The sequence below is a fragment of the Euprymna scolopes genome, chromosome 26 (assembly GCF_053919585.1).
Source record: "Euprymna scolopes isolate OS-2025 chromosome 26, ASM5391958v1, whole genome shotgun sequence".
NCBI classification, from domain to species: domain Eukaryota; kingdom Metazoa; phylum Mollusca; class Cephalopoda; order Sepiida; family Sepiolidae; genus Euprymna; species Euprymna scolopes.
Genome location: NC_136507.1, coordinates 79,782,904 through 79,802,454, shown reverse-complemented (window position 1 = coordinate 79,802,454; position 19,551 = coordinate 79,782,904). Strand labels below are relative to the sequence as shown.

At 37.1% G+C, this 19,551-nt stretch overlaps 1 protein-coding gene across 1 annotated transcript in view; it reads left to right on the top strand.

The window, feature by feature from the left end:
* Nucleotides 1-214: 214 nt before the first annotated feature.
* Nucleotides 215-19,551, top strand: part of LOC145248212 (uncharacterized) — a 55,741-nt gene continuing 36,404 nt past the window's right edge. The window contains exons 1-2 of the mRNA XM_080110077.1: nt 215-495; nt 8,890-9,924. Of these exons, the coding sequence (XP_079966203.1) occupies nt 8,968-9,924 (957 nt within the window). The 5' untranslated portion in view covers nt 215-495; nt 8,890-8,967. The remainder of the gene's footprint in view (nt 496-8,889; nt 9,925-19,551) is intronic.

Genomic DNA, 19,551 nt, shown 5'->3' with positions numbered 1-19,551 from the left:
ATTATTTAAAAGATTGTTTGTTGTTGCTATAGTAACGACAACATATTTCCGCCATATTGGTCGTTATAACGGAACCGAGATCACGATTGATGTTACGTTTAAACGAGACTTTTATTTTTTTTCCCTCCATAATTATTGATTTATATTTTTAGTGAGTCATTGATGTTTAATCACTAATTTAAATATTGATACATAAAAAACGCATTGATTACTGTATTAGTAATCTGGTAGTAAACGCTAGTTTGTTTATTATCCCCATGGTAACAAGTGGCATATGATTATCTCCCTTGCTTTGAAAACAAGTGCTTGTTGTTATGAACTTAGAGAAAAACGAAAACAAAATAGTAATCATTACCTAAAATGCTAAAAAAAAATAATTAAATGAAAAAAAAAAAAAATATTAATGTTTTTTTTCAGAAATCTCATTAGTAGAAAATTCCTATGAATAATTAACTGAAGCTGAAAACTGTAAAACTTCACCCAGCTAATTATTTTGTAAGTATAAAAAAAAGTATTTCAATTTTAGACTTTAAATTTACATTAAGTTTTATTTATTTATTTATTTATTTATTTATTTATTTTATTTTATTTTATTTATTTATTTATTTTTGTAGTTACGACTCCTCCATCAATGCTGTGAAACTACCGCCTTTTATTTTATTTTCACGGATATATTAACAGTTTATGAGAAACTGGCCTTTGGGTGAGGGAGGTCTTGGAGCATAGTGTAGTATCTGTTAGGGACAATCTTGACAATCGTGGGTTGCATGCGGAAACATTTATAGCATGGCCGGAAGAGATGATGTCACTTGAGGAATGAAAAATGCGATATTCAGATACATGAAACGAAATACCTTGTAATAGTTTGGTCACGTTTTAATAGTTGTGTTTTATAAGCATTGCTACATTTGTAGAGGGTGTGTTTTTCGGTAGGATAGCAAATTCATAATCGGGATCTATCAGTTTTTAATACCGAGGTTGCAGGTGCAGGAATCTCTAGAAGTCGAAAGTGGTAGAATATCTGTGGGACCATTAAAGATAAATTTAACCAAATGTCCGATTTACAGAAGGTTTTCACCAAATCACATCCTCACAGACATAAAATAAAAATTTGCATAAATCCAGAAAATAATGACATTTGACAAAGAACTCGAGATCGTGGTATTAATATGAAACAACATTTATTTATGTGTTAGAAAAATATTCATTCAAATCGTTCCCACCTTAGTTTTTTTTTTCTTGCAACGAGTGTTCATTATGCAAATTTATTTAAATGAGAATCTTGTGAAAATGGCATGAAATTTAAGATTACTGTTTTTTTTTTGTTTTTTTTTTTACATGGTAGTCACAACTTATCAAGGCCCGGAATTCACTCAGGGATGAGGGTTATTTTATGAACCAAGTGACACACATAATTTGAATGTGGTAATTTTCTGATCTTGATCACGTGGTACAATGGGGAAAGGAATGACTGGTTACTTTTAATGCATCTAAAACCAAGCTTTTATCTTTACATCATCAACGCTCTGATCCCTATCTGGCATCAATTAAAATGAATTGCTCTCGTCTTGGGGAGGCCTCAAGTTTTGACAAGCTTCTGGGTTTGACCTTTACTCCTGATCTTAAATGGAACACGTACATCAAATTTGTTGCCAAAGCCGCTAGAAAAATGGTTGGATCCTTCTATCGATCCAGTAGATATCTCACTGCTGATGCAATTCTCTATCTATATAAGAGCCAGGTACGTCCAAGGATGGAATACTGTTGCCACATCTGGGCAGGAGGTGCTAGAAAGGACTTGTCCTGCCTTGATAGAGTTCAAAATAGACTTCGTAGCCTCGTAGGAGATGTCCTTTTCTCTTCGCTGCAACCTCTATCTCACAGAAGAGATGTTGCGAGTTTGTCTCTGCTTTATCGTTATTTTCATGGAAAGTGTTCGAATGAACTTCAACCTATGGTTCCCCCTCGCCAAACTTTCACAAGAAACACTCGTCTAGCTGAAAACACTATCAATAATTCCTCCCACTCTTTACCTGTGCCTAAACCTAAACGTAGATTCCATGAACAAAGCTTCTTTCTTAGAACTGCACGCCTGTGGAATTGTCTTCCGTTTTCCTGCTTTCCAGCTGACTACAATATGGTAGTCTTCAAGTTCAATGTAAACAAGTTCTTGATGAGCCATTCCACTTGTTAACAAATTTACCGAATCTCCATTACTAATGATTACTTTATTGTCCAATTGACTACTGTACACTCTTAACCCTTGTCCTTGAGTGGTCTCTGGGCCTTTATAAGTGGTTATGCCTATGTAAAAAAAACAAAAAAAAACAGTCATTAAACTATGTAAGTGAAATGTGAGTGTGTGTGTGTGTGTTCATCGCATAAACAAACAGTAGTTTGAAAAAACATTGTTAAAAAGAAGACTGAAATTCTCGTTCAATGTGGTAATTTTCCACGGTGAGAATTTAAGGTTCATGTGCTTGGCCTGCAAATTTAAAACAGCGAATTTTAATGCCTTCCAAGGGCAGAGTTATTTTTAGATCCAGTCTTCAGGAAGACAAGAGAAAAAACTGGAACAAAACTAAACTGATTTGATTTTCACGGGCGAATCCTTATATACAGGTTGTTTTCGAACATGCCAGCCTGTTTGCTGTATCACTGCAATATAATTCCTTTATTCCAGTGTGCAGATGGTCAAATTGCAACATTGTGTGCTGGTGCATTCTGATATACATGGGCATTGAAATGGTGTTTGCTATGGAATGTTCCTGCTGAAGATTCGTTCTAGCTATAAGGAGCGATCCCTCCACATTTAAAAAAAGTAGCAACAAATTGTTTTTCTTTTGTAATGAGTTTTTAAAGGCAAAATTTATCTATAATATAAATTTCATCTGTCTGTTTAAATGTATATATGTATGTTTGTATGTCTGCATAAAACTTTTGACAAACGCAACATAATTTCACAAGATTGATATCATTTTGAAGCTCGACCCTTCACTCGAAAAATATCAAAAAATTTGCCAAAACTCTAATTCCTTCTCCCTCAACTGGGTATTTTTCTACAGGGAGGGGTTGTTTTATTCGCCAATATTTTCGAAAGTCATCGCCTCTTTTCGATTGTCTAACCTTAATTTAAACTTACGTCACTTCCGGTTTGGCGATGGGCGCAATAGTTAATGTGTCACATTTTTTTTTTCACTTTCTTTTCCTCATTCGCGGTACGGGGTCGAGCCTGCCTGCCTACTACCACTTTTTTTTTTGCTCAACACACATCTCCAAACACCCGGGCAACGCCAAGCATTCAGGCTAGTTTTAAAATAAAAGTGAATCTCCTATGAATGTTGAATAATACTAGTCTCTCAGTTTTTGTGAGCATACATGAGTGTGTGTCATGTATCTTTCCACATGATCGTTCAATTCACGGTCATCTATAACAGGTTGCATTTTGCTTTTGTTATGCTGAATAATTGCCGTTAATGGGATTAATCCCTTTGAGGGACAGAACCCTTTTTCCAGGGACACTATCAGTTACTCATTGTGAATCTAAGTTAACAATTTGCAATTATACTTATTCCGAACATGTTTAAGCATGGTGTATTCAGGTATCTGATTAGAGAGCCGTTTTGGTGACTGCTCGTCCATCCATTTCCAGGTTGCAGCACAATGTTTCTTCATTGGGTTGAATATATCATTAAAGTCGGGTAGTTTTATTTTCACTGCAACAGCAGCATCAACACTGGAAACCTTATTTGGGAAATTGTCCTCACTGTGCTCATTTGTATGAACACCACCCAGCTGGTGGATGATGTCCAGCAGCAGATCAAACTCCGATAGACCTCTGTCCATGACCAGCATCTTCACCACTATGTAGGTTCTCTTATCCACTTGCAAATTAACTTTGGTCGCTCCTGTGGGAGCCTTTTCTAGTCTCACACAAAAACATGCGTTCACATCTCAAGCTATATTACTTGTCATATACATACGTGCACACAAACGTATGTACGCATGTCCACACACGTACATAACACTCATATTCACATGTATACACACACACACTAATGTACACACACATACGCGCACACGTATGCACACAAGGACAACGTCACTTTCCCTTTCAAAGGAAATCCACACATGCGCAAAAGACCACCGGAAACAATTATAAAAGCAGGAGCAATAAGCAGCATCTTTCTTTTCGGACCAGCTCTCGAGTTGAGAGGTTTGGCGAACCAGCCGCCTCCCTTTTGGGAGGCGCGTGCTCACACGCATCACATCCCCTGCTACTATGTATGGGGCACGAGCTAACAGACAGTATGTACACTTTATACGTTTTCTATCTCTCTCTAAATTACAATAGACTTTCCTCCTCACCAGCTAACAGCGAGAGACGCACACCAAACTGGATTGACTTTCTCTCTCTACGACAATAGACTTTCCTTATCACCAGTAAACAGCGAGAGATGCACGCCAAACTAAACACGTGTAGTACCCTTTTCTTTCACTTGTTTCTTCACAAAATAAATCCTAGTTCGTTTAATTCAAGTAAACGCGTTGTTCGTTTCTTCCTCGAGACAATTCATTATTACTAATTTGCACCACCTCTATACTCCTCTGCTGGCTATGCTCTTTCCGGCAATGGTCAACACTTGCGTCCATTCACTGGACCAGAAACCAAACTTTTCACAAAAGACCATGTGTATCCTGAGCCAATCAATGTGTCACACATAACTTTGTTAACGAACATACACCACTTGCAAGTTTGTATTCATTTTATACGGTGTGAGTGTGGCATTCACATCTTGCCCCTGCTTTCATTTTCAAATATTTTGACATGACATGGCCCTCCCTTTAGCATCTGTAAGATCAGATGGTTGGCTTATAATGCTGCTTCGGTTGTTCAAACTGGCTGTGCTTAGCCAGATGATTGGGCTCGGAGCAATTAAAACAATGCAATAAGTCCACTGCGAGCTAGGGTAGAGACATTTTTTCTGTGACTGATCGATCAGCGGTGGCAGCAGCCTTTCATTGTTCACTAGCCTGGGTGCTCGATGTCGCCCGACGTTGCCCGGGTGTTTGGAAGTGTGTGTTGAGCAAAAAAAAAAAAAAAAAAAGTGATGACAGGCAGGCTCGAACCGATGATGCGAAGGCAGAAAAGAAGGTTAAAGGAAATCTGACGTCTTACCACTACTCCATGACGTGATCGTAATTTCGGAAAAAGTCAATCCAACCGATTGCAAAAATGGCTCACAAAAAATCGACCCCCTCCTTGTAGAAAACAACCCATTTGAAGGTGAAGGAAATAATGTTTTGGCCAATTTTTCGATATTTGTCATTCGAAGGTTCAAAATGATACCAATCTTGTGGAAATCTGTTGCTTCTGTTGAAAGTTTTAGGCAGACATACAAACATACATACATACATACATACATACATACATACATACATAAAAAAAGACTTTCTTCAGTCTTGACAGACTATGGATACCCACTGTAAAGCTGCCTGCACAACATTGTTGAATACCAGTGGCAAGTGGATGTTCAGGACGACTGGAAACAATGCCGAGATGAGCGGAAAGCACATACATCGCCTAGAATTCCCATATGGTCACCCATCTGGTACCAGCCAGACATACATACACACATACATGATGATTGCAACGTCTTGTCAGACGAGTGCCACTCTCTCAGACACTTAAAGTCCATGAGCCCAAAAATTACTTCCATCGCCACAAGACGATTTTAATAGAAAATGCCTGAGGGAGTATCTGTACACAGATGATGTTCAGTCTTAGCTTTGTATGACAGCTAAGTCTCTCTCTTGGTTCAAAATGTTGAGATCCAGCAACAAGCAAGAGCAAGATAGCCAGCAACAAGTTAAAGTGCAGACCAGCTTAATGCGGGTACTGGTCTTCCGCTTTATGTTTTTTTAAATCAGAGATTTGCTTCTCCTCGAAAGGTTGCCTTCACCACACATACACACATACATACACACATACATACATACAATTAAACAGACACGTTAGATTTATTTATATTATAGAAGATGACACTGGTCCTGGATATGACCTTAAACTATATCCAGTGGTGAGGCCCCAGTTTGCGGGCTTTGGGGAGTGTGGAGCCACCTTTTAATTGCCATTGCTCCCAGGTCTACTCTGACCTGGAGTTGTAGTACCTGTTAGGGTCCCAACTATGGGTTAAATAGAAACTGACTTGAAAACAACAAATATATTCTATTAAAAAATTTTCTTCAAAATAACTGGATTCGGCATTAGATAACCTGAAAAGGGTTGATATGCCGTAAAACAAAAACAACCGACCAGAAGATGACAGCTCTTGCTTGACTGAGCATGCTTTATGTCTAGATGTGGTCAATGTTGGCAGATGCATGCAACAACCGTTAAGTATGGGCAGCAGTTCGTCAATGAATGTATACTTCAGTGTCCTGCTGGGTATTCCTCCAAACAGGCTGGAGAGCTTTATCAATGCCATGTAGAACTCATTCGAGCATAAGGTGTATTTCGAAACTGCTTGTATGCCTTGCATGGGTCAAGGACAAAGGCTGTTCACATCTTTTACCCATGTCACATTGGTCTTATGTGCTCTGACAATTATTGGTAGACGTTGAAGGCTCCTCCTCCGGTGGTCACAAGAGGATTACTTGTTGACGCTGTCAATTCCAGAGAATTTGTAAATCACGCCCACTATTTCCAACCAATCTACAATAGACGTTGCCCCATTATATTCCAGTGCGAGTATTAGGTTGAATCTTCCCTCAGTCATAACGCCGAGATAACTTGTGTTGAATGTTTCTGTTTCGTCGCCTTTAGCTTCTTCCTCCTCTATTTCTTCTACAATTACAGTCGATGTTGAAACAAACAACACGCGGGAATCTGCCTGACTCAGAAACCAAGACTCCTTACACTCAGAAATTCACCATATTTAATACTCCCAACGACTACGCTTATGCAAATGAGTATGGGCCCTGCTTTTGGTCCAGTCAGTGCTATTTCTACGTCCGTCGTGATGACATCCGCCTCGCCATGCATTGTCTACAGAATTTTTTTTATAGTTTATTACGACTTGTCTCCCTTAGATTGAGTCACTGTAGAGTTGCTTCCCTTGAAATTTTCAATTTTAGAATAAAAAATTTTGGTTGGTTTTCCTAACGATTCTAATTTTTTGTTATATAGAATTTTTATTGTGTAGAAAAGTAATATTTCAACTTTTAATGAATTTTCTTCTTGACATTATTGTTGCTGAAGACCATCAACTAAATTTACTCTCACTAATGAGAATCTACTTTTTCAAGCGATTACATCAGAACACTTTGAACAATTTGGGGAAAAATATTTTTTAGAATTTTTACTGGGGATAAGTTAGTTTCGTATATTAATTTAACGTAAAATGATCACTCACTTGCTTACCAGATAGTGTTTTGAACAGTATGTAACTTTTATAACTAGATATTAAATATAACTATGTTCCTTTTTTGTTGGGGGAGGGGGTTTGCTGCGACACTGACAGAGGATTAGTTGTAGGGTAAAAGGAGTTTTGGAAGAGGGAATTGTTGCTACCCAGATGTCGAATTAGTGATAGCATTATTTAGGCAGTTACCACCCGGATTATGGATTAGTGACTGATAGGGATAACAGAACTTTTTTATTGGGGGGGGGGGCGTCTGCTGCCACCCGATCTTAGATTTTGTAGTAGTGTTAAATAATTTTTTTTTTTGACAAGTTTTATTTTTTTAATAATCTTTTGAAATGTTCTTTGAAAAATATCCCCCCCCCCACTAGTTTTTGACGAAATAATTCTTTGTCAAAAATAAATAATTTTTCAAATAATGAAAAGTAATTATTTTATTTTGGGAAAACAAAAACCAATAGTATCTGCTGACCTTTTGTGTTAATTTCAACTCCAAGCAATGATGTCTACTTAATTGTTCCTATTTACAATGCCTCCTCACGAGACAGAGTTAGACACCAGGGTCGTTTTTTAACGTGGAGAAAAGGAACAAAAAATAAAAATTGTCTCAGTCGTAAAGGATTTTTCTCCACTGACAGAGAACAAGGAATTGAAGTGCAGCATCTGAAGAACAGATGGTATTTATTTGCTCCCCCACCGAGCAAATTAGGCACAAGGCCAATTTTTAATGTGAGGAGTGAAGGGAGGGGGAAGGGAAAAAAGGGACCAGCTCCCGAGAGGTGGGAAATGGGAGCTGGTTAAAGGTCAGGCATGTGGGGTTGCCCCCACATCTGGTCTTTGCTAGTCATAGCTTGCAGCATCTGAAGAACAGATACTACACTTTGATCTTGTCCCGAAGGCCAAAATTGTTATGTCAGAAGTTGTTAAATATTACCGCATTATTTAAAATACACAAGTTTTCGATGTTCATCCTAAAAAACCCTCGCCATATGTCTTTGGAAACACAAAGAAAGTAACTCAGTTATGCTACAAACAAGGCAATTAACTCGTATTTAAAACTGTTAATGCATAATTTATTCTAAAAGATTGGCAATAGTCACATGCTATTTACCTCCCCTTGAAATTCTCTTATGTTTTTTAGCCAAACATTTTATTTTCGCTAATTTTTGTCAAAAAAATGTTTTCTTTAATAATTTTTTTTTTTAAAAGAATCGTTTTTCGCATCGGAAAATATGCACAAATTTCCCCGATTCCGATGCCCCAAAAAATCCCGATTTTTCCAATTTCGATTCTGTTTAATCATCCCTACAATGAGTTTCTCATTTCAGGCCATTGACTACTACTTGTATAAACTCCTTTTTCTCATCGTATGTATGGCCGTGATTGTTAGTCATTTTCACAATAACTGCAATTTTTCCTACATGAGATGATTGATGGTAATTGATTTCCTCTTTTCTTTTTCAAGTATTTTTCTAGGTTTAACCATCAGTGACTTCTCGCAGACATTTTTGAGGCCAACTTCTCAACGTGAGTGGTGTCCGTGATGGATTCTAATACGGTCCCAAAGATACCCAACATCTTCGGCAATGTGCATGAGGACAACGTCGTATTTTGCATCGACACATCTGGCAGCATGCATAGCGCATTGCCTGTCGTTAAACTACACTTACAAGAAACCCTGTGCACAATGGCGGCTGACAAGAAAAAGAAATTTTTTAACATTATCGAATTTAATTCCAATGTTACAGCCTGGGCTGATAAACTGATTTGTAACACGAGAGAGACAGCGGCACTTGCCATGGAATGGGTCGGACATCTAAATGCCAAAACTGGTACAAATACGCTGGGAGTGCTACGATCAGCATTTAGCAATCCTCAAGTAGACGCTATCTATCTAGTCACTGATAGCCTCCCTGAACAGCATCGGAATGATATCCTAGATGAAGCCGTTTATTTAAGCAATGGTCGACCAGTCCATTGTATCTGCATCACGGATTCCGTCCCAGAAACAGGGCTTACCGATTTCTTGGAAGATCTTGCTGTTGAAACCTTTGGTTCTTTGCACGTCGTCCAGGTGTCGACCCACGGTTATGTCGAGCGGGTGACGCACATCTATTCTGCAGACCATGGCCCAGGTAAAATGTTGACGACATCGTCTGGAGGTCGATACATGCCTCAAAAATCATGCAGTCTCACAAGCACGTTACAGCTGGACCCTGATTACTGGAAAGGCTACCCTTATTTGCCGTGTCCATCTTTTCATCCCATCTTATATGATTCTCTGACTTGGCCTTACTATCCATTTGTCTGGCCCAGTCGTTACCCGTATGGTCCGAGAGGTTGGAGTCGGTTTTATCCTGCCAAGTCTTGGTTAAAAGACAAGCGGAATGAAATTGCAGCCAGCCTGTCACCTGGTGCCGGTGCTATTTTGATTGGAAAGAAAGTTCTTGCAAGAAGACATGAAGATGGACTTTTTTATCTTGGAACAGTACAAAGCCAGGTAAATGATTTTGGGAATTTCTTCATCTTTTTTTTATCTGTCTCTTTATTTTGTATCTCTTTATCCCTATCTCTTTCTCTCTATCTCTTTCTCTCTTTATCTCTTTCTCTCTCTATCTCTTTCTCTCTTTATCTCTTTTTATCTGTCTATTTATTTTTTATCTCTTTATCTCTATCTCTTTCTCTCTATCTCTTTCTCTCTTTATCTCTTTCTCTCTCTATCTCTTTCTCTCTTTATCTCTTTTTATCTGTCTCTTTATTTTTTATCTCTTTATCTCTCTCTCTCTCTATCTCTTTCTCTCTTTATCTCTTTTTATCTGTCTCTTTATTTTTTATCTCTTTATCTCTATCTCTTTCTCTCTCTATCTCTTTCTCTCTTTATCTCTTTTTATCTCTTTATTTTTTATCTCTTTATCTCTATCTCTTTCTCTCTATCTCTTTCTCTCTTTATCTCTTTCTCTCTCTATCTCTTTCTCTCTTTCTCTCTTTATCTCTTTCTCTTTCTCTCTTTATCTCTTTCTCTCTCTCTCTATCTCTTTCTCTCTTTATCTCTTTCTCTATCTCTTTCTCTCTTTATCTCTCTCTCTCTCTTTCTCTCTCTCTCTATCTCTCTCTCTCTCTCTCTTTCTCTCTCTCTATCTCTTTCTCTCTATCTCTCTATCTCTTTCTCTCTTTACCTCTTTCTTTCTCTCTGTCTATCTCTATCTCTTTATCTCTTTATCTCTTTCTATCTCTCTCTATCTCTTTCTCTCTTTACCTCTTTCTTTCTCTCTGTCTATCTCTATCTCTTTCTCTCTTTATCTCTCTCCCTATCTCTTTCTCTTTTTATCCCTCTCTCTCTATCTCTTTCTCTCTTTAGCTCTCTCTCTCTATCTTTATCTCTCTCTATTTCTATCTCTTTCTCTCTTTATCTCTCTCTCTATTTCTATCTCTCTCTCTATCTTTTTCTCTCTCTCTATATCTCTTTCTCTCTTTACCTCTCTTGTGCAAGCCTTTTTTAGTCGCACACAAAAACACGCGTTCACATTTCAAGTCACTTTTCTTGTCATTCACGTACGCGCACACAAACATATGCACGCACGTACACACACTTACATATATTCACGTTCACGTACATACACTCACATTCATGTGCATACACACACACACGCTAACGTACACACACGTACGCACACATGGGCAACGTCACTTCCCTTTAAAGGAAATCCACACATGCGCGAAGGACACTGGAAGCAACTATAAAAGCAAGAGACCTAGGCTTTTTCCTTCTTTTCAATGCAGCTCCCAACCTAAGTGGTCGACAAACCTACCGCTGCCTTCGGGGCGCGCTCGCGCTTCACGTCCCCTGCTACTATGTGTGGGGCAAGAGCCAACAGACAGTACGTACACCTTACACACTTTGTCTCTCCATAGCTTGGATTGACTTTCTCACCCTCTCTCTCTACAACAATAGACTTTCCCTCTCACCAGCTAACAGCAAGAGACGCACGCCAAACTAAACACGTGGCTGTACCCTTTCTTTTATTTGTTTCTTCATGAAATAAATTCTCGTTCATTTATTTCAATTTAACACGTTGTTCGTTTCTTTCTCAATTCAATTCATTTTTCCTATTTTGTACGACTGGGGGATATAAATAATATACCACCAGTCCGCTACACTCTCTTTTTATCTCCCTCTCTTTCTTTATCTCTTTATCTCTCTTATTTATGCAAGAAAATTTGATTGCAACATAAAATAAAATTTCACACAAAATTCAATAATACATGAAATTACTAGATAAGCATGCAAATTATTTTTTCTACTATGAATAAGGTCTGATTGAAAGACTAAAATATCAACGTTTTTAATATGTATCTGCTATTATTTGAACTAGTTTGTTTGCATGCTTATCCACTAATTCCATATATTAACTATACTCACACCTGAGAGTATCCTGTACCTCTACAAGGCCACCATTCGCCTATGCATCGAGTAGTGTTGCCACATCTTGGCTGGTGCATCTACCACTAGTTTCTTCCTCTTGGATAGGGTCCAAAAAAGAGGGCCCTGTCTGTGGGGCTTTAGAATACGCCGACTGCCCCCCTGCAGAGGGTAAAAGTCCCTCAATGGGGGTCCTGGATATGACCTTAAACTATATCCAGTGGTGAGGCCCCAGCTTGTGGACTTTGGGGAGTGTGGAGCCACCCTTTAATTACCATTGCTCCCAGGTCCACTCTGACCCGAAGTGGTAGTACCTGTTAGGGTCCCAACTATGAGTTAAATAGAAACCGACTTGAAAACAACAAAAATATTCTATTAAAAACATTTTCTTCAAAATCTTTGGATTCGGCATTAAATAACCTGAAAAGGGTTGATATGCAGTAAAACAAAAACAACCAACCAATCTACCTGATGGCACCCAACATATTTTTTTAAAACGTTTGAAGTCACATTTATATATTAGGTACAATATGATATTCAATTGAGAATTGGCTCTGTAATGATACATGAATCAAAATATTATATTTAAGTGTATTTTATGATTGTTAAATTCATTACCCTCACAGCAGCAGCCGTATAGCGTAATGGTGAGAAGACTTGATTGTCATTTGGGTGGTTGGGTTTCGATCCTGGCTTGAGGCAGTTGCCTGTCTAGCCGCACTGATGAGCTGTGAAACAGCGAAACAGTACTGTATGTGGATGATTATATATATATATATATATATATATATATATATATATATATTAAAAGAGTTTATTTGTGGTACAGAATTTACAAATAACGGGGAAAAGACGTCTTTGACCATCCTCATCAGGGGCAAACGATGCCATTTTCAAACTTTTTTAAAAAAGAAAATATGGGGTTGAAATTAAAATTAATAATGAACATGGGAAGGATTAATTTACAATTAAAATAAAATAAATGTACAGGAAAAAAGTGGGGGAAATGATAAAATAAAATGAATTAACGGGTGTTTCTGTGTGTGTATATATATATATATATATATATATATATATATATATATATATATATATATATAGATTATGTAGATTACTGTTTTAAAAAAATAATAAATAAATAAATAAATAATACGCCAAATATAAAATGGGCGACTTTCTAAGAAAAACACCGGTTCTCCGAGGCGGAGACATAAACATTACTATCGTTTAAAAAATCAAAACAAAAACCACTTATATATATATATATATAATGAGTATGAAAAAAAAAAAACTATCACGAATGGGAAATGATAATCCGCATATAGATATACGAGGAGAGAAAGAAAAAAGAGGAAAAGAGGATGTGGAAACATTTAAAATATCTCTACAATTCGACAAAAAGGTCCAGGGTGTTCACAAACCGTTTCTGTCTACAGAGAGGGGGTTTAAGGCGTGCAATAGAGACCGATTCGAGAGTTTTCAAATGACTACTCGATCGGCCTCGAAATAAGATTGAAAAAAAAGTCGTCCTTATAAGCCTGCCCACATCTCTATCTCCTATTTGGTTTTATCAAGCTTTTACATCTGGTTGAGATTATTGATTGAGATTGTCGGACTGACTTCCTCATCTTGATTGTTATTGTCACAATGTTTCAGCCGTTTTGCCCTCCGGCCTTCGTCAGTTGTTTTGTATCGAACTGGGGAACTGTTTGTTAGGACTCTCGAACCCAACCCTTTTATTATTATTACGGGGATACCGTGTTCGGACTCCAGCTAGGCTTTGGGACATAGTTGCTGATTCTCTGTTTTGGATGTTACTTTTTTCACTGCCTTTGTTCAGGATTGAACTCAGCACCTTTGGGTAACTGTAAACTTTGATACAACGTCTAGGACCACTCGGCCAGGGGGCAAAATGGCCGAAACGTTGTGACAATAACAACCAAGATGAGGAAGTCAGTCCGACAATCTCAATCAATGAAAACACCTCATCTCAAAAATACAGACAATTACTGGTTGAGATTACTTTATAAATATTAATTCTTTAATATTTATAATATACTTTAGTTTTACCATCTTGGATCATTTTGGTAAATTTAATTGTAATTTTTATTTTATATATATATATATATATATATATATATATATATATATATATGAATTTCCTTGGAAACATGAGTTGGAACAATTACATTGAAGGCATTTCAGGGCCACTGCAAGGAAGGCGGGCTCTCTCTACCGTGCTAGAAAACTACTAACACCCGAAAGTATCTTATACCTCTATAAGGCCATCATTCGGCCATGTATGGAGTATTGCTTTCATATTTGGGTTGGTGCATCTGCTACTAGTCTCTCGCTCCTTGACAGGGTTCAAAAGAGAGTCACAAATCTGATAGGCCTGAACTGGCATCTAAGCTTCAGCCTTTGTCCCATCGACTTTATGTTGCATCCCTCTGCCTGTTCTACAAGTATTTTAATGGTAAATGCTCTGACGAACTGCAAGCACTTGTGCCCTCACGACGTGAACACCCTCGACAAACTTGACAGGCTGCTAAATCACACCCCCACACTGTAGAGATCCCTAGATGTAAAAGATCTTTCTACTCCAGTAGTTTCTTCCCCAGAACCGCTAGACTTTGGAATTCCATTCCAGGTCCCTGCTTATCCAACTGTACTGACGTGCAGAAGTTCAAGTGCAACGTGAACTGACATCTTGCTGCCCAAATCCCTACATAGTACCCCAGTAGTTGTTGTCCCTGATAGTAGCCCCCTACACCAAAGTGGCAATGTACCTTGTTTGGGGTGAAAATGTAATAAAAAAAAAAAAATTTTAAATATAAATAAACATAGGATGGTATGATCTTATGGGAAAAAGAACAGAAAAACCTATAGCATTAGAAAAATATCAACGTTTCGTCCCTATTTTCAGGGGACTTCTTCAGGATGATAAAATGATTGAGAAAACAAATAGAACAATGATGAGCTGAAAGATTTTCGTGCAATCTTTCTTCGAAGGGGATCATTAATAATGTTTGGAAAAAGTATGTTTATAATGTGCTTAAAAAAGTATCTTTTTTATATACATACATTTTTTTTTATTTACACGAGAAAACTGATTGAAAAGATGTGAATTAACTAATCAGGTTCTTTGATTTTATGATAATGGGAGATAAATAATAGTTTGAGGAGTCTCCATCAGGCTTTACTATGAGCGAACTTAATTATTTTAACTTTTGTGAAAATAAAAAGAGTGATTCTGCTGTGAGACGTGAGATAAAATGGCATTTAGGGGGTTGCCATTTCTTATATCCCTCTCATGTTCATTGAATTTTTTTCTTAATTACCGAAGGTACTGTTGCGGATCAAAGTATAAATACTCTAACTCGCTACAAGAAAAAATAATGAAACGAATTGAATGAAGGAAAAAAAGAACTCAAATGCTGGAATAAAATAAACATGTCGTTTATTTTCTGTTGAGAAATGAAAGTCTTGGGTGTACACGTGTTCATTCAGCCGTTGACGACTACGCGCGTGGAAGGAAAGGGGAATGCAATAGAGAAACGCTAAGTGGCAAGCCGGCCTGTAGAAAGAGAGGGTTAAGCTCAGTAGAGAGTTGCGCACATGTCCATGTTGATGGACCAAAGCCGAAAGGGGAGATAGAGTGAGAATGTCAATCCAGTTCATGGAGAGAGAAAGCGTATAAAGTGTACGTACTGTCTGTTAGCTTTTTGTCCCACATAGTAGCAAGTGGTGTGAGGTACCCACGTGCGCGCGCATGCCGAAAAGGCACGCTGTCAGTCCGTAGACCGTCCAGCTAGGAGGCTGGTCTGAAAAAGGCTGAAAAATGCTTGTCTCTTGCTTTTATACTTGTTTCCGGTGGTCTTTTGCGCATGTGTGGATTTCCTTTGAAAGGGGAAGTGACGTAGTACTTGCGTGCGTGTATGTGAGTACATGTGTGCATGTTAGCGTGTGTGTATATACACGTGAATGTGAGTGTATGTACGCGAACGTGAATATATGTACGTGTGTGGATGTGGGCGCATATGTTTGTGTGTGCGTATGTATATGACAAGTAATATAGCTTGAGATGTGAACGTATGTTTTTGTGTGAGACTAGAAAAGGCTCACGCAGTACACAGGTAAACTTAAATTAACCCACGAAACAGAACAAAACAACTCTCTTACCATTTCTATACAAACTTATAAAATCAGAAAATAATTTACTGTGTAATGTACAGCGAAAACCACATACAAAAAACAACTGCATACATTTTTACTCACACAAAAAACAACTACATACACTTTTACTCACACAAAAAACAACTACATACACTTTTACTCAGAACACAACAACAAAATAAAACTGGCATGATAATCAATTTCTTCTTACGTGCTTTCAGAATTTGTAGCTCTCAATATTTCCATGAAAAACTCGAAAATATTACTAACTCGCTAAGAGCATTACATTATCCTACATATTTTATATAAAATGCGAAGAAAAAAAAGCCATAAAATTATTTTCCAATATAAATAGGCAGAAACATGACACACCCAATACTTTCCTATTAAGCAGATATCTTCTCGTACCCACCCATACCAACAATACAACAATTTGTCACACCCTAAACAAACTAGGATTACAAACGATACAAACGCCGTCATCTATAATATGAATCTCACCTGTCTCTTTAAATGTATGTATGTATGTATGTATGTATGTATGTATGTATGTATGTATGTATGTCTAAAACTTTCGACAGAGGCAACAAATTTTCACGAGATTGGTATCGTTTTGAAGCTCGACACTTGCAGACGATAAATATCGAAAAATTGGCTAAAAACATTAATTCCTTCACTCTCAACTGGGAACTTTTCTTCAAGAAGGGGTCACTTTTTTTGCCGATATTTTCAAAAGTCATTCCTTCTTTTTGATTGACTAGCCTTAATTTAAACCTTTGCCACTTTTTCGGTTTGGTGATGGGCGCAACGGCAAAAACGTCATATCTTTTTTCACGTTCTTTTCCTCCTTCGTGGTACGAGTTCAAGCCTGCCTGCCTACTACCAATTTTTTTTTTCTTTTTTGCTCAACGTACACCTCCAAGTACTTGGGCAACGCCGGGCACCCAGGCTAGTTAACTATAAATCAAACATTAAAAACTACAAAGCACTCTTTCAAACCCTTCACATCCGACGCCAGCATATACACTATCTTCTGTAATTTATTTCCCATCATCATCAAATTAATAATCAAGAAACAGAACATAAATTTAGAACACATTTTTAGTCGCTTTTATCCTGTACATAAAAAAACTGTATGTATAAAAAAATGAATGTATATAAAAAAATGAATGTATATAAAAAACTGTATGTATATAAAAAAATGAATGTATATAAAAAAAATGAATGTATATAAAAAAATGAATGTTTATAAAAAAATGAATGTATATAAAAAAAATGAATGTACATAAAAAACTGTATGTATATAAAAAAAACATACTTTGCTCACACATTATAAATGATCAGCTTTAAAGAAAGATAGCAAGGCTACTGCAGGGAAGGTTGGATCCCTCTACCGTGCTAGAAAACTACTTACGCCTGACAGTATCCTATACCTCTATAAGGCCACCATTCGCTATGTATGGAGTACTGGGATCAAGTAAAGAATAGATACCCTGTAGCAGACGACGCCGCCTGGCGGTGACAAGCGGACATTTCAACTAACACCGGTGATTCGACCTTGACATTGGCACGAGCACATAGCGTCGGTTGTTTGTAAACACGTCAAATAGCAAACATGCTCGAATATTCGCCAGCAATTTTTTTTTTTTAAATATGTTTACAAAACTATTGAAGATTTAAAAGAAAAATATATATTTACAAAACTTTTCTTTTTAAGTAACAAAACGAACGTATTTAAGCAAAAGATATTTAAATAAATGGGTGTCTTCTATTTCGGATTTTTGCGGCCAAATTTTTAAATCTCGATTGTTTATACTTGTGATTTTATTATGCATAAAAATTGCCCCGGCCTAGAAGGATTTCTCCTTCACTGAGCACCGACATACATCGCACTTTAAATAAATATTGAATTGTATTATAATAATAAATAAATAAATAATAATGAACCTTTTTTGTAATAAGTTTTATTCAAACAGTTTTTTATTTGAACTTAATAGACTGTTTTTTTTTTTTGTTTTTTTTTGTATTAATTAACTGTTTTATTCTATTTTATCAAACAAAAATAGAGCTTTTATAATGAAATATATATTATGGACTGTTTTTCAAACATCGAAATTTTAAAATTAAAGTTTACGGGTTTGTATTACTGTACACAGATTCGAAAAAGTTGTCAAAAAAATAAATATATAACAAATAAATGTTATCAAAGGCAAGATAAGTTACTTTTCTACCAAACTGGATATATTTTTCGTGTTTTTATTCAATGTAACATGTTTATTCAGCTCGAAAAATATACAGTGTTTACCGATGTATTGGAAAGTTCAAGATGGCGTCTGATTCTCTCTTTAACACGGTAAGTTTGGGAAAAGGTGTTATAAATAAAAAACTATACAAAATACTATTAAAAACCCGCCGAATATATGTCAACCTATGTCACGGTAACATATAGTGAGCGAGTTTTTAACAGTATTTTATCTGGGTTTGTATTTATAACACCTTTCAAGAAGTTCAAGTGTAATGTTAACAAACATCTTTCTACTCATCTCCCTTCATAATGACCCCGCTAATTAAGTTCCTGATAGTAGCCCCCTGCTTCAAAGTGGCACTGTGCCTTGTTTAGGGTGAAAATTGAATAAAAAAAAAAAAAGCACTAGCTGTCAATGGTTTTCCCCACTCTTTGTCTGTGCCTGGATCGCGGTGTAGATTCCGTGAAGAGAGCTTTTTCTTAGAACTGCACGCCTGTGGAACTCTCTTCCGTTTGTCTGTTTTCCAGCTAACTACAATTTGGCTGTCTTCAAGTCTAATGTAAACAAGTTCTTGATGAGCCGTCCTCTTAAGTAATACAGTTTATCAAATTTCTCCTACTAATGATTATTACGATATTATGCCATTGGCTATAGTACACCCAATAACCCTTATCCTCGAGTAGCCTCCGGGCCTTGATAAGTGGTGACCCCTATGTAAAAAAAAACAAAAAACAAAAAAAACTTTTAACTCGTTATGTTTTTACTTAATTTTCCTCAATCATTTTATCACCCTGAAGAAGTCCCACGAAAATGGGGAGGAAACGTTGATATTTTTCTAATGTTATAGTTTTTTTCTTTTCATTTTCCATATACATACATGATGATGATGATGATTGCAACGTCTTGTCAGACGAGTGCCACTCCCTCGGACATTTAAAATCCATGATTCCAATGTCTGAGGGAGTATCTATACAAATATGATGTTACAGAGTCTTAGCTTTGTACGACAGCTAAGTCTCTCTCTCGGTTCAAAATGTTGAGATCCAGCAACAAGCAAGAGCAAGATAGCCAGCAACAAATTAAACTGCAGACCAGCTTAATGCGGGTACTGGTCTTCCGCTTTATGGTTTTTTAAATTAGAGATTTGCTTCTCCTAGAAAGGTTGCCTTCACCACGGCTTACGGGAGCCCTCTCTACCCCAATACACACACACAAATATACACAGTGCTAGTTGGCCGTTGACCCAGAAAAAGAGTTCATTCGCCCTTTGAATATGAATATACAT